The sequence below is a fragment of the Nyctereutes procyonoides genome, unplaced genomic scaffold (genome assembly GCF_905146905.1).
Source record: "Nyctereutes procyonoides isolate TBG_1078 unplaced genomic scaffold, NYPRO_anot_genome, whole genome shotgun sequence".
NCBI classification, from domain to species: Eukaryota; Metazoa; Chordata; class Mammalia; order Carnivora; family Canidae; genus Nyctereutes; species Nyctereutes procyonoides.
In genome coordinates, this window is record NW_026575126.1 from 65,829,164 (window position 1) to 65,844,964 (window position 15,801).

General features: G+C 41.9%; 1 protein-coding gene across 4 annotated transcripts in view; it reads right to left on the bottom strand.

Moving 5' to 3' along the window:
• The window catches only part of RNF216 (ring finger protein 216), a 162,844-nt gene that overhangs the window by 86,797 nt on the left and 60,246 nt on the right, over positions 1–15,801 (bottom strand). For all 4 annotated transcript variants that reach the window (XM_055340350.1, XM_055340351.1, XM_055340349.1 and 1 more), the window contains 4 exons: positions 12,370–12,420; positions 11,314–11,451; positions 9,508–9,656; positions 8,920–8,998 (listed from right to left, as the gene is read on the bottom strand). In XM_055340350.1, the coding sequence (XP_055196325.1) occupies positions 8,920–8,998; positions 9,508–9,656; positions 11,314–11,451; positions 12,370–12,420 (417 nt within the window). The remainder of the gene's footprint in view (positions 1–8,919; positions 8,999–9,507; positions 9,657–11,313; positions 11,452–12,369; positions 12,421–15,801) is intronic.

Genomic DNA, 15,801 nt, shown 5'->3' on the forward strand with positions numbered 1-15,801 from the left:
GCCAAATCCCTGAGAGGGAATTCCCACCCCACCCCACTTCTTTTGTGGACTTGCATTATGAAGCATGGACTTCCATGCCAGTGAATAAGCCCTCATTCTGGGACTTAAAAATCCTTTTGTTACCCATTTGGTTCTTGTCAACATAACTTCCTGAATAAAGATCCTCCCTGATAGTGGGGACAAGAGGATCAAGCTTCATTCATATCTAGATAAATGTAAATGCCTGTGCTCAGCACAGGAGTCAGCTGACTGGCTGGGCCTCAAATTATAGTGCTGCTAATAAGTGCCAACCGTCCACTGTCACAGCTGGAGCCGCCCTGGCACTGACAGCTGGTCCAGGCTCATTTACATTCTCTGCACACAGCCATTCAGCTACTGTAGGCGGCTGCAGATGCCTGTTTTTTTAGCAACAAACTGGTTCACTGCAGATGTGAATTTTGGTTATATTTCACTGCTGTAGAGTCGGTAACACTGAATGCTACAAAGGATAAGATAGGGCCCGGAAACAGTAGAAAAAGAATAAGGAAGAGAAATGAGAAACACAGGGAAAAATGGTGAGAAAGACAAAGGAAAACAAGTACAAGTGACACCGGGAAAAGACAAGTGGTTGTACAGCCATACTCACTCTCTTGGCTTCACTAAGGAACACCAAGCCAGGCGTCCTTCACAGTTCTTTTTGCCTGAAGTCTTACACCCAATGGGTTTCCCTCCTTTAGCGCTTACTTCATGAATAGACTTAAACCTCCACCTTGTAGCTCTGGCCACCTTTCTGGAAAGCTCCATGTACAAACCTCTGAATTTATGGAGCAAAGCTATGGTTTTGGAAAGGTAGAGAAAGACTCAGCAGGGAAATTCTGACCCTCAGAATAAATATTCCAGAAGCACTGCTTTCAAATCTCCTTTTATCTAACACTCTGCAGTCCCACACCAGACATTTTCAATTCGTTCCTAAAAACAGCTGAAAACAAACTGGATGAATCCTTTATCTGTGAACACACAGGGCGCAGAGGGCCTTGACAAAAGCATTCCATCATATCAATGAAACAAAGACTCTCTCCCCATTTCATCAAAGATACAGTATCTTATTCTCTTAAGGGATTTTAGAGGAATGATTCCAGGCATTCAAGCCTGCCTCTAGATAATGCATTTATATAAATGCCTCATCTGGAGTGACAAGTTCCTGGAAATCTAACCGGAGTTTAGATTACTGGCACAGACACTGCAATGAGGAAGCAGATGCCCTTAGTCTCACATGGGCCAAAATCAGTTTGTGGCATATTTCTTAAAACATTAGCAATCCTCAAGGATTAACGATTGGTTTAGCTTCCTAGTTGAAAAGAAACGAAGTCATAAGGAGAATTCGTGTAATTGAAAAGGTAAATGCATAGGTTCTAAAAACACGACATCTCTGCTATTAAATTCTGAATGCACATAGTGGTTTGCTTTGATACTAAGCCTAAAAGAATTCTGTTTATGAGAGTGTCTTGCTGACTGACATACTTCTGAAATGCTCCAGAGAACTGTTCGTGGAGTACCAGTGCCACCTTGTGGTGACTCCTCTCCATAGCACCTAATAAGGAGGGACCAGCTTAGTTCTAATGATGAGGTGAGTGAGCTCTCCCCTCCTGGTGAAGGACCCTCTCTGTCCCTGCCTCAGGTTCCCAAGACAGTTTTACTTTATTTTTCATGGTGGGCTAAATAAACTCTGCAAACCTTACCCTAATGGTGAAAAGTGTCCAGAATGTGGATGCTCTCATCTGCAGGGACGGTCAAGTTCTGAAGCACAATTCATTGAGAACATCTTATGATGCATTCTTTTTACTGGAAAATGTTACTAAGGGACATAAATGGAAATATATGGAAATATAAAATCTGAACTTATTAGGACTGACTTTAATGATAAGAATTTCCCCAAACTCATCCAATGAATTTGAGGTGATTCTAAATCAAAATGCTATAAGCACTCTAACTCCTGTGATCTACTTCCTGGATGCCCTGCCATAGGCTTTCCGTGCTCCCAGCTCATTCCCTGTCACCATGGTTCCCTCCTTCCAATGCTTCTTACTCCTAACTACAAAGTTTTCCTCTAGGCTACATCTTGCCTCATGTTCCTGACCCCAGTCACTTTCTAAGTAATTACTGAGCACCTACTATGTGCTAGGCATAAGCAAGACATACACATAGAGTACCTCCATCCTCAAAACTCTACATGTCTAAAACAGAATCAACCGATATTCTTTTCTCCTGGAATCTTTTTCTATTTGTCTTTTTTTTTTTTTTTTTTTGAGAGAGGGGAGGGGAGAGGTTAAGAGAGGGAGAGAATCCTAAGCAGGCTCCATGCCCAGTGTGGAGCCCAATGTGGGACTTGATCCCATGACCCTGAGATCACAACCTGAACCAATCAAGTGTTGGATGCTTAGCTGAGTAAGCCACCAAGACACCCCTCTTTTTCTATTCTATTTGCAATTGTATGTGAATAGCATCATTACCTACTTAGTGGACCAAACCAGAGAAGTCAGTCATCTGGACTTCTCTCCACCTCTAGTCAGAATTTCTCCTTCTAATCCTATCTTCCCATTACTTTTCAAATCTGCTCCTTTTCTCCACCCCCATCATCCATTTTGGTTCTCATGATCTGTATCAGTCAGGACATGCTAGGTTATGTTGTTGGAATAGACTCAAACTTCAGTAGCTCAAAACAGAGACTTATTTCTACATGTTCATCTTGGCAGAAGAAAAAGACACAACGAACCATCAGCTCTCTTTTTTGTTGTGTTAAAAGAACACTTTAGGGCAGCCTGGGTGGCTCAGCGGTTTAGTGCCACCTTCGGCCCAGGGTGTGATCCTGGAGACCTAGGATCGAGTCCCGCGTCAGGCTCCCTGCATGTAGCCTGCTTCTTCCTGTGTCTGTGTGCCTCTCTCTCTGTCTCTCATGAATAAATAAATAAAATCTTAAAAAAAAAACACTTTACATGAAATCTGCCCTATGAACAGATCTTCAAGTGTAGAGTACAGTATTGCTAACTACGCATAGCTTTTGTATCTCAGGTGACTGAAATTCCACATCTATTGCATGGCAGATCCCTCTTTCTGCCTCCCCTAGTCTCTGGCAACCACCATTCTATTTTCTGCTTCTGTGAGTGACTACATACCTCCAGTATATGGAATCATATGGTATTTCTTTTTGTGAAGGGCTTATCTCACTAAAGGTTCACCCATGTTGTAGCATGACAGGATTTCTTTCTTTTAAAATCTTGACTAATGCTCCATCGTATAGAAAGACATTTTCTTTACCCATTCATCCACGGATAGATATTTATGTTGCTTCCATATCTTGGCTATTCTGAACAATAATGCAATGAACATGAATACAAATAGCTCTTCAAGAACCTGTTTTCAATTGACAAATACTCATAAGTATGATTGCTGGATTGTATAGCAGTTTTATTCCTTGATTTTTGATTTTTTTTTTTGGATTTTATTTATTCATGAGAGAGAGAGAGAGAGAGAGAGAGAGAGAGAGAGGGAGGGAGAAAGAGACACAGGCAGAGGGAGAGGGAGAGAAGCAGGCTCCATGCAGGGAGCCCGACGTGGGACTCGATCCCGGGTCTCCAGGATCAGGCCCTGGGCTGAAGGCGGCTCTAAACCGCTGAGCCACCCGGGCTGCCCTATTCCTTGATTCTTAAATTTTATCAATCTATCTAGCCATCCCCCATCTCCACATCCAGTGTGGAGCCCAATGTGGGGCTTGAACTTACAACCCTGAGATTGAGACCTGAACTGAGATCAAGAGGCAGATACTTAACCAACCAAGCCACCCTGGCACCCCAAGATTTTACTTTCCCCCCAAAAATGTTCTCAGAATTTTATTTTTAAGTGATCTCTACACCTAATGTGGGGCTAGAACTTACAACCTTGAGATCAAGAGTCACACGTTCCACCAACTGAGCCAGTCAGGCACCCCTAATTTTAATTTTTGGAGGACACTTGATACTGCTTTCCATAGGGGATGCACCATTTTACATTCCCATCAACAATGCACAACAGTTTCAATTTCTCCACATCCTTATCAACACTATTTTCTTTTTTCCTTTTTTGTGATAGTGAGCATCCTAGTAAGTGTAAAATCACCTCACTGTGGTTTTGATTTGCATTTCCCTGATGATGAGTGATGCTGAGTGCCTTTTCATGTATCTGCTGGCCATGTGTATGTCTTCTTTGAAGAAATGTCTATTCAAGTCTTTTGCCCATTTTTTAATTGGCTTAATTCTGATTGGTTGTTATTGAATTATAGGAGTTGCTGTGTATTAGATATTAACTCTTTATCAGAGTATTACAGATATTAACCCTTAAGTATTAACTTAGTATTAATTAAGTAGTATTAATTAGTTACTTTCTCCCATTCCATAGGCTACCTCTCCATTGTTGATGGTTTCCTTGCTGTGCAAAGGATTTTCAATCTGATGTAGTCCCATTTGTCTGTTTTTGTTGTCTGTGCTTTTAGTGTTATATCCACAAAATCACTGCAGAGACCAAAGGTTAGGAAGTTTCCTATGTTTTAGTTTTTAATCCATTTTGAGTTGATTTCTGTTTGTGGTATATGATAACATCCAATTTTCATTCCTTTGCAGGCACCATTTGTCAAGCAGAATGACCTTTCCCCATGGTGTAATGTTGGTGCCCTTGACTGCATAGGTGTGGGCTTCCTTCTGGGCTCTCTGTTCAGTTCCATGGGTCTGTAGGTCTGTCTTTATGCCAGTACTATACTATTTTGATTACTGTAGCTGTGTAATATGCTTTGAAGCCAGGAAGTAAGGGGCCTTCAGCCTTGTTCTTCTTTCTCAAAATTGTTTTGGCTATTTGGGATTCTTGACAGTTCTCTACGAATTTCAGGATTTTTTTTTTTCTGTTTCTGCAAAAAATGCAGTTGGGATTTTCATAGACTGTGATTAAATCTATAAGTGGCATGGGCAGGTAGGTATGACATTTTAACAATATCAACTCTCCAATACACTGTGTTAGTTGATTCTAATTGGGATCTATTTGGCTTCTTGAATTAGGATATCCATTTTCTTTTTCCAGATTTTGGAAGTTTTTGGCCATTATTTTTTCAAATAAGCTTTCTATCTCTTTCTCTCTTCTCCCGAAATTCTTGCAGCGTATACACTGGTTCACTTGATGATGTCCTTCCCATTTGTGCCTCAAGCTTTCCTTATTTTTCATACTACTTCTTTTTTCTTTCTGTTCTTCTGACCAGATAATTTCAATGACCTGTCTTTGAGTTCACTGGTTCTTTCTTCAGCTTGGTCACATCGGATGTTGAATCCCTCTAGTGAAATTTTCTATCAGTAATTGTATTCTTCAGCTCCAATTTTGATTTTTCACAGTATTTTCTTTTTGTTGATATTCTCATTTTGTTCACATATCATTTTCCTGAACTTGTTGAGCATCTTTAGGACGATTATTTTGAATTCTTTTTTTTTTTTATTTTTTATTTTTAAATTTTTATTTATGATAGTCACACACACACACACACACACACAGAGAGAGAGAGAGAGAGAGAGAGAGAGAGAGAGAGAGAGAGAGAGGCAGGCAGAGACATAGGAAGAGGGAGAAGCAGGCTCCATGCACCGGGAGCCCGACGTGGGATTCGATCCCGGGTCTCCAGGATCGCGCCCTGGGCCAAAGGGAGGCGCCAAACCACTGCGCCACCCAGGGATCCCTATTTTGAATTCTTTGTCGGGTAATTCACATACTTCTTTTTCTTCCGGGTCCTCTCTGGAGATCTACTTTGTTCCTTTGGTTGACCGTTTTTCTTCTTGTGTGTCTTGTTGCTTTGTGGTAGGGTCCATGAATTTGAAGAAAGTCACCTGTTCCAGTCTTTACATACTGGCTTTGTATAGGGAAAGATCTTTACCAATCAGCCTAACTACAGATTCCAGGGGCCTTTATTTTGGATGTGTCTTTTCTGGACCTAATGTGTGTAAATTCCCAATTACAGAAGTTTTGCGCCCCCCCCCCCCTTTTTTTCAGGAGCTATTTATAATCTTTTCCCCTCTGGTGTCTATATATAGTACTGCAGGTACTCTGGAGCTGTTTTAAGCTGTTCCAACTCCTTTTTGTTCTTAGGAGCCCCCAGGCATCTAGAGAATGGCTGGTCTCATCAGTGCTGAGGTGGGCAAGAGAGAAACCAGTTCCTTCAAAAACCTCCTATCCCCAGAAGCTAGAACACTGGATGCATGCTCCACTCTTCCTTTCTCTGAGGGAGAAGCTGCCAAGTTGTATCAATTGCTGCCTCTGAACTGTGGGTCCTTTGGGGGGCAGCAGCAAGCCTCCCAGCTCTTTTGTGTTCTCAGACGCATCCGGGCATCTAGAGTACACAGGGTCCTGTCAGTGCATTGAGTCAGGTGAGACAATAATCAGCCCTTTAGGCAGTACTCCCCAAAGCCAGAACACCAGACACCTGGTCCAACTTTTTCCCTCTTCAGGGAGAAGCCAGGAGTTGGGGTTTTCCCCAGTTCTTTCCACAATAAACAGAGAAAGGGCAATGGTGAGCAAGTGTATGTTAGTTTAAAATGTTGTCTTTGGGGGTACCTGGCAGCTCAGTTGGTAGAGCATGTGACTCTTGAATCTTGGGGTTGGGAGTTCAAGCCCCATGTTGGGCATAGAGCATACTTAAAAAAATTAAAAACAAGTAAATAAATGTTGCCTTTGTTCTTGGCAATCTCCTGAGTCCTGGTGTTCCTTCCTGTCAGTGCTTTAGGGTCAAGAAAGATCAAAGCCGGCCCCTTAGGTAGCTGCCCAAGATGTCTGAAAGCTAGATTATACTTGAGTCTTCCCTTTCCCTCCCCTGGGGAGGAGCTAGGATTTAGGGGTTTCTTGCACATGCAGGTGGGAGGGGCTCTGGCAAGTGAGTTGCGTGAATTTTCCTACAGGCTTCAATGCAGCTGGCTATTGAACTATTTGGAATGCGGGAACCTCTTAACTGGTTTCTAAATTTTTCACAAAGGAAACTGGTCTATGTACCGTTGATCAGTGTTTCCATAGGGGGCTGGGAAAGGAGGGTCTAAGGCTACCTACTGTGTGCCACCTTGTTGACACCATCCCAAATTATGTTTTTACCACTTTTTCTGCAAGAGACTGACCTCATCCACACTAACATTTCATTGACCAAAAGAAGCTACACGGCCACCTCCAAGTTCAACAAGGCATGTATATCCCTTCCACAGAGAGGAAGCTGACAGTTTAATGTCTTTGCTTCAGATCTTAAAAGCCACTGGAACACTTTCACTGACGTTCCAGGTTGATGTTCTGAAGACACTCACAGGACACTGTTTCAGACGCATTTGTGCCCTTATCACTGCCCGTAACTGTCTCTGGAGAATAATGGCCTCACCTTCTCTTTGACATTTCAAATTGTCTATGAGTACTTTTCCTGGTAGGGACTAATTTGGAATCCTCAGAGGAAATGTAGTTCCCAGCTCCATCTTAGCAATTCATGGAGACTCCACAGGAGGTGGCAGTGATATGCACCTCTCACCTGGACTACACAACAGCTAGAGATCTCATTACATCAGTTCCCTTGCTGTTCTCCCCTCCACCACCTTAGACTGGTGTTAAAGGCCTATATAACCTAGCCCCATCCAGCATGTGAGCCTTCAGAACGCTACTGCTCCTCAGATCTAGAATATTCCAATATCTTCACTCTTCTCCCACCCTTGCCTTTCCTTCCCTTGGCTACTGCTTCTCTAGGCATTCCAGTGCTCAGGGTGGTTAGGTATTTCACTTAGTTCCAAAAGTCAGAGACAATTGGGACAGCTGTTTTAGCCAACAGCCTGTGGTAGGGACAAATTATTAAACGGACATGTCAGTTCTAAGAGTATGCCCAGACTTTAAAAGAAATGTGAATGCTGGAAACGAAAGAATAAAATTTAGTACATTAGCTTATAGTTTCTTACTCCTTTCCCAAAGATTACTTTTGTTTCTTCACTCCCTCGTAAGGCAGAGATATTATAATGTTCAACTCTGGTCATGCTATTTTATTATTATTTTTTAAAAATTTATTTACTCGAGAGAGAATATGTGCACAAGCAGGTGGAGGGGCAGGAGGAGAGAGAATCAGGCTCCTCGCTCAGCAGGGAGCCTGATGTAGGGCTCTATCCCAGGATCCTGTGATTGTGATCTGAGCTGAAGGCAGATGCTTAACCGCATGAGACACCCAGATGCCTCGGTCATGCTATTTTAGAAAAATGACTTAAAACATACTTATCTAGGTTGATGCTAATATTTAGTAAAAACTGTCAACTATTTACAGTAGTCTGTAATTAGCTGACACATTTTAAGACATTCTTAGCTCACAGAAGAATCTAGTTAAAGAAGATTTTCAGCAGGAAGGTGACTGGATGGCTTTGGTACCCAACACAATCAGTTCTTTTAAGAATAGTGAATAATCTACCCAATGCAACAGATACGACCATGATGCCCAGGCCTTCAACCAAAGGAGTGTTGCCTGGACTTTGAAAACAGCAGGAAGAGAGTGTATGTGTGTGTCTGTGCACACGGGGAAGGTTATTTGAACACAACGGGTAGTGAAAAAAAAAAACAACCAAGAAAAATGCTGGCACACTGAGAGAAACAAAAAACCCTTCACATTTTACCTTACAACATCTGCCCTTATAGAAAGAAGGCATACAAGAGGAATCTAGAGCTTTGTGACTGGAATTCCACAGGTGGCCCCCATTTCTGTAACCATGTCAACCATGATTCACAAAGTATTGATCTTCATTTACTTTCATGAAAAGGAACACACACAAATCCTTCTCATGGGTCAGCACGGAGATAACCAGCAGGTATCTGGCCATTAGTGTAGTCCACAACACCAAAATTCAAATGAATCTAGAAAATAATTTGCTTCCTTACCTTTCGGCAGCGAGGATTGGGACAACTGAACCTCTTCACATCACTGTCCAACAGAGCAGGAAAGCTGCAAGAGGGGCATCTACAATCAAAACAGTAGAAGGAATATTACTCAGAATATTAAATTGGTTCCATGTGACTGCTCATACTAACGGAGTTTTAAGATGGACAGCCATATCTCCTTACTTTTAACTAAAACACTCACTGAGGCTCTCCTTTGTACTGGCTCTTATCCACAAATGCAGCTGCCAATTTGGGTCCTATCTCAGTGCAAACCACTCAATAAACATAGACCCCCTATCTTTGTAAGAACAACTTGCACGTCATTTTTCCTTCATCCTCCAACCCATGCGAAATGATTGTACCTGTAAGCCAAGTGATGAAGAGGTACCAAGGAATGTAGTAAAATGTAAATATTTCCAATAATAATAATAATAATAATAATATTCCCTTATTGCTCCGAAGACAATGCCAGAAGACCTAGAAGATCCAGCTTTGTCACAGAATGTTTATCTCTGATGAAAGTGTTCAGACAGTCTTTCTAATGGGCAATGAGGTGACAGATGACACTTTCTAATTCTGAGAACTGACCTGACAAGCTCATCAGCGTAAGCTGCAGTGACTTCTTCTTCAGCTTTCCGTTCATAGTATTTATACAGGATGGTCTGAGGAAGCACCTTCTCCAGCTCACTGGTTGGGAACGAACACGTGCAACTGCCTTCCATGCAGCTGAGTTCTGACTAAATTATAACGTCAGGAGGCCAAAACAAAACAAAACAAAACAAAAAAAAAAAAGAAGGAAAGAAAATTCAACTAGATTTTTAGAAAAACAAAACCTCAGTGGTTCAATGCATCCCTCAACAGAAAGCCAATAAACAGTGGTTAAGAAAGAGACCACAAAGTCCATCTCTGATATAGGACCAGAGGGCCTCTCTCAGTGCAAACCACAATAAGATGGAGAGCAACAAGGAAGATCACGGGATAGTATCTCTCAAGGAGGTATATGTCCAGAAGAGAGTTGATTTCCTCCAGAGACCCTAAAAAGATAGGAGGTATAGGTATCAGGGAAGGCAGAGATGAATGGTGTAAGAGGGGACTGACAAGAATATGGACGAAAAATAAGAAGGTTGTCTGACAAACCTCTGTCCAGATCCTGTCCCCTTCAGATGGTCAGGGGACTAAAACTCTTCCAAGAGAAAGGAAGACAGCCTCTGGGACAGCTGCCCAAGCAGGCCCTAGACATCACCTTCAAAGCCATCAGTAGCACACGGAGTCCTCCTCACATCACTCCAACTTCCTCTTTTACCTCTCTCATCCATTTTTAAGGACCCTTGTGATTACAGTGGGCCCATCTGGATAATTCAGGATGCTCTCCCCATTTCAAGGCCACCTGACCAGCAACCTTAAGTCCCCTCCACCATGTAAGGTAACATTCACAGGTTCTGGGATGATGGGGATACCTCTGGGGGGCCATTAGTCTGCCTACTACAACATCCTGGTAGTAATAGTTACTCTGTTCTTGACTCAACTACAATTGACTTTAGAATAACTGATGTTGAATGATTTGATTATTGGTTAGGTTTTTAATCGTTTGTTAAGACAAAGTAAAATAAAATTCCTTTTCATATTTTGTTACGCTGGTATCAAGAGACACTAATTTTGGACAGAGAAATATGACCTTGGACAGTTACTTCTTTTTTAAAAAGGCTTCTAGTTATTATTATTTTTTGCCTTTTAAAAAGTGTACTTAAAAAAAAAAAGTGTACTTATTTTTAAGTAACCTCTACACTCAACATGGGGCTCCAACTCATGATCCCAAGATCAAGAGTCACATACTCTTCTGACTGAACCAGCCAAGTGTCCCCATAGTTATTCATTTTTCAAAAAGATATATATATATATCATAGGCAGAGGGAAAAGCAGGCTCCCTTCAGGGAGCCCAATGTGGGACTTGATCCCTGCACTGGGGATCATGCCCTGAGCCGAAGGTAGACGCTTAACCACTGAGCCGCCCAGGCGTCCTTAGTTATTCTTTTTAATACAAAGTCCTTAAAAAATTTTATTGGAAAAAAACCAACAATGCACTCTCATTTAATAGCTGCAAGGGTCTGTTTGTATTATGAAAAGGATCGATGAGTGAAGAAGCTACTGCTCTTGGAGCAGGCACGGGGGCACAGAAGAATGCTGTCACTGCCTGAGAAGAAATCCACCTGGCTTACAACCAACACAATCACACCAGCCAGGGGCTATCTGGCAATCACACACACCCCAGCTTGTCCTAACAGCTCCACCTCATCCCAGAAAGGGCAATTTCATCAGGCATTTACAGCTACCTATAAATGCAGTCTCATACTCTGTGAGCATTTCCTGTGTGTGGACCTATTACATGATTCTTACCTTTCCAGATCCAAAGACGGCCTCTTGGGCATATCTGATGAGACATTCTTTGCAGAACAAGTGAGCATCTGCACACTGTGTCAGCTCCTCGAATGGAAACTCTCCATAGCAACAGCGGCACTCAATAAGCTGGCCATCCTGTGGGCCATCAGAGACACATGAGACACTATACACGGAGGCAGAGGGGCAACTAGATTTTATATTCCTCTACCCCCAAATACACGCTGAAATCAAAAGCCACCTCTAGAAGGCATAAAACAATGATGAGCTGTTTGCTGCTCTATACATAGCTTGAGGTGCTAGTACAAATATACAAATATGTAACTAAATATAGAATTTTCACAGGTTTTTATTCTTTGAAGTCATCCTTTGTATAAAGTGATCAAATCATATCACGAGTCCCATGGTACCAGAACTCTTAACATTTGTATTCATATGCTAATATGATTACGAGAGGGAGAGGGACAAGTGGCACAAGGGATGTTATCCCAAAAAGCTTCCAAAGTTGGATTTTGCTCTTCTTCTTTTAGAAGGCAGGAGTGTGAGGAGGTTGTTTCAGCCTACACTGTATATTAACGGACCATTGAAGCTAGCTGGGGCAGCAACCTCCAATACTGTGAGCACCATGAAACTTGTTCTTCTAATGGAAGACAGACCCAGCCCCCAGTCCATTCCCACCATGTCAGAAAAGGCCTCTAGGAGAGGACAGCAGACAGTGTACAAAGGCCACCTGGTCCTGAGGTTAGACATATCTCTTCCTTCTAACTTTCTGACACCAGAATTTTAAATTTTCCTCTAAGAAAATATTCAGTGGATTGCAGGGAATGTTCTTAAAAAGAGAAATAATTCTTGTCATTATCTGTGCTTCAATTCTGAGCCAGTCTGGATTAGGAGTGCCTATTATGGTTCGAGAATCCAACTGTAATTTGGTTGAACCACAAACCCAGCAGATCAACAGGAGATTATACAGGAACCAATATGCCACCAGGAAATGTGATAAAGAAAACAGGTTATGTAAATACCTAGAATAAATGAATTAGTGAGATTTCAAATTACCTTTTGATACTGTTCTTCATTCATCTGCAGGGCAAGCAAAAAGTCTTCATGCTGAAGAACAATACATGCAGATACAAATTTAGTAAAGATGCCACACTTAGCGTTCATTTCCATAAACATAAAAGAACTATACTAGGAATAATCATCTCTTCAGTTACACAGTTTAGTAGTTTAAAGAGATAACTCAGAGTAAATTTAAAATGCACCAGAAAGCTAAATATAAAAAAGGAAACCAAACAAATATATTCCTGCACGTTGCTGCTGGGAATGCAAAACAACACAACCACTGTGACACTTGGCACTAGATAATAAGGTCACCTAAGTATTTACTCTTTGATTCATCCACTGCACTTCTAGGAATGTACCCAAAGATACTCTGGGGCAGAAATAGGAAATATTTTATGTTCAAGGTTATTTACCATGGCACTATTTATAATAGCAAGAAACAATGGAAACAACCTTGAATGTCCATCGAAGAGAATAACTGAATCAACACTACTACTGCAGACAATGTCACTCTAGGCAGTTTTATTTTTTTTAAAGATTTTATTTATTTGAGAGAGAAAGAGAGGAAAAACAGAAGCAGGGGGAGTAGCAGAAGCGGAGGGAGAAGTAGGCTCCCAGGTGAACAGGCCCGATCTCAGGACCCTGAGATCACCACCTGAGCCCAAGGCAGATGCTTAACCAACTGAGCCATCCAGGTGCCCCCACACTAGGCAGTTTTTTTTTCTTTTTAAAGATTTTATTTATTTCTTCATGAGAGACACAGAGATTGAGAGAGAGAGAGAGAGAGAGAGGCAGAGACACAGGCAGAGGGAGATGCAGGCTCCATGCAGGGAGCCTGACGTTGGGACTCGATCCTGGTTCTCCAGGATTAGGCCCTGGGCTGAAGGCGGCGCTAAACTGCTGGGCCACCCGGGCTGCCCACACTAGGCAGTTTTAAAAAGGAAAGAAAAGGGATGCCTGCATGGCTCAGTGGTTGAGTGTCTGCCTTTGGATTCCAGGATCAAGTCTTTCGCATCGGGCTCCTTGCAGGGAGCCTGCTTCTCCCTCTGCCTCTCTCTCTCTCTTTCTCTCTCTGTGTCTCTCATGAATAAATAAATAAAATCTTAAAAAAAAAAAAAAAGGAAAAATCTCTGGCTTAAGAGTGATCATCAGGATACACTGCTAAGTTTAAAAGCAAAGGACAGAAAAGTGTGCTTTCAGGTAAGAAAGATAGGTAAAAACAAACCAAACCGTCCCCCCAATCCCACCCCTCCCAATATATTTGCTTTTACATAAAATAAGACAATAAAAAACTACTAACAATGGTTATACAGAAGGGCATCTAGCTGCCTCAGTCAGAAGACCATGTCGCTCTTGATCTTGGGATTGTGAATTTGAGCCCCATGCTGGTGTAGAGATTACTTACATAAACTTAAAAAAATTAAAAACTCGGGATCCCTGGGTGGCGCAGCGGTTTAGCGCCTGCCTTTGGCCCAGGGCGCGATCCTGGAGACCCAGGATCGAATCCCACGTCAGACTCCCAGTGCATGGAGCCTGCTTCTCCCTCTGCCTGTGTCTCTGCCTCTCTCTCTCTCTCTGTGACTATCATAAATAAATAAAAATTAAAAAAAAAAAAAGATAAAAAAAAAATTAAAAACTCAAACCCAAAACAAACAAACAAAAAATAATGGTTATGTATAGAGGGAGTTAGGAAACATAGGAGGAAAGGACAGGGCAGAGGGTAGATCTTTCTGTTCTTTGTTTTACAGTTTTAACTTTCAGAACTAAAAATATTTTACATAATTAGGGGAGCCCCAGTAGCCCAGTGGTTTAGCGTCGCCTTTGGCCCAGGATGTGATCCTGGAGACCCGGGATACAGTCCCACATTGGGCTCCCTGCGTGGAGCCTGCTTCTCCCTCTGCCTGTGTCTCTGCCTGCAACACCCGCCCCCCCCCAACCACCCGCCCCTCGTGTCTGTCATGAATAAATAAATAAAATATTTAAAAAATATATTTTACATAATTAAAGAACAAAATTAGATAAAAACAAAAAACCAATTCCTGGGGTGCCTGGGTGGCTCAGTTGGTTAAGTGTCCCACTCTTTGATTTCTGCTTAGGTGGTGATCTCGGGGTCATGGGATCAAGCAGAGGGTCAGGATCTCTGCTCAGCTCAGAGTCTGCTTGAATTCTCTCTTCCTCTCCCTTGGTCCCTTTCCCTGCTTGCATTTTGCGTGTGTACACTCTCTCTCTCAAATAATAAATATTAAAACTGAAAAACCAATACCTTAAAACTTGAAAACTTGTCATTTATCGTATCAAAATATCAAAACTTAATTGTTTATCAGGTTAATGGTATAACCACACACTTATTCCAAGTGATTTTATAATATTTTTATTTCATATTCCTCATCTGATATAACCTGACAAGAAAATTATAAATAGGGCAGCCCACGTGGCTCAGCGGTTTAGTGCTGCCTTCGGCCCTAGACCGAATCCTGGAGACCTGGGATCAAGTCCTGTGTTGGGCTCCCTGCATGGAACCTGCTTCTCCCTCTGCCTGTGTGTGTCTCTCTCTCTGTCTCTCATGAATAAATAAATAAAATCCTAAAAAAATTATAAAAAAATCTTAGGCTATATTCAGTAGCCTTTAATAATAATATTGGGCTGTTGTTTCAGAAATATAAAGTATATAACAAAGAACAAAGAATAAGGAAAATAAGTCACTGTTAATATAAAGAATCAAGATTTTCAGCATAAGAGGAAAGTAGTACAAACATAAAAAAGAAAAACCCCTGCAAACCAAATTGGAGACCACAATCTCAGTATGAATTCCCACTAAAAGAAAATAAGGTACATCGCAGAGGTTGAGTCCAGGTCAGGAAACGCAGAGTCTGAACTTGGGTCACCTCATGCGCCAGAAAGGAGGGGTGCTGTCAGGAACGACTGAGGCACTGACCCAAAGGGGATACTCCTGGGCAGATGTGGAACAATGTGGACAAGGATATGGACTCCAAAGAGTCAACCCAACACTTTAAGCACTTTAAAAAAAAAAAAAGATTTACTTTTTTGTTCATGAGAGAGAGAGAGAGAGAGAGAGAGAGAGAGAGAGAGAGGGGCAGAGACATAGGCAGAGGAAGAAGTAGGCTCCCCACAAGGAATCTGATGTGGGACTCGATCCTGGGACTCCAGGATCACACCCTGGGCTGAAGGCGGTGCTAAACCGCTGAGCCACCCAGGTGTCCCTAGCACTTTTCTGATGAGAAATTAATGACTGCGATGTTCTGATACCATACCATGGAATGTGCCAACATCTGGAAGACCTATATAACTCATGAATCAGTGTTTTACATGATAAAATCACACCAAGTGTGGAAGATCCATTATAGTGCAAGCTACGCTAACAGATTTTAATGTAACAGATGAGAGGTAATGGTGATAGATGGATCA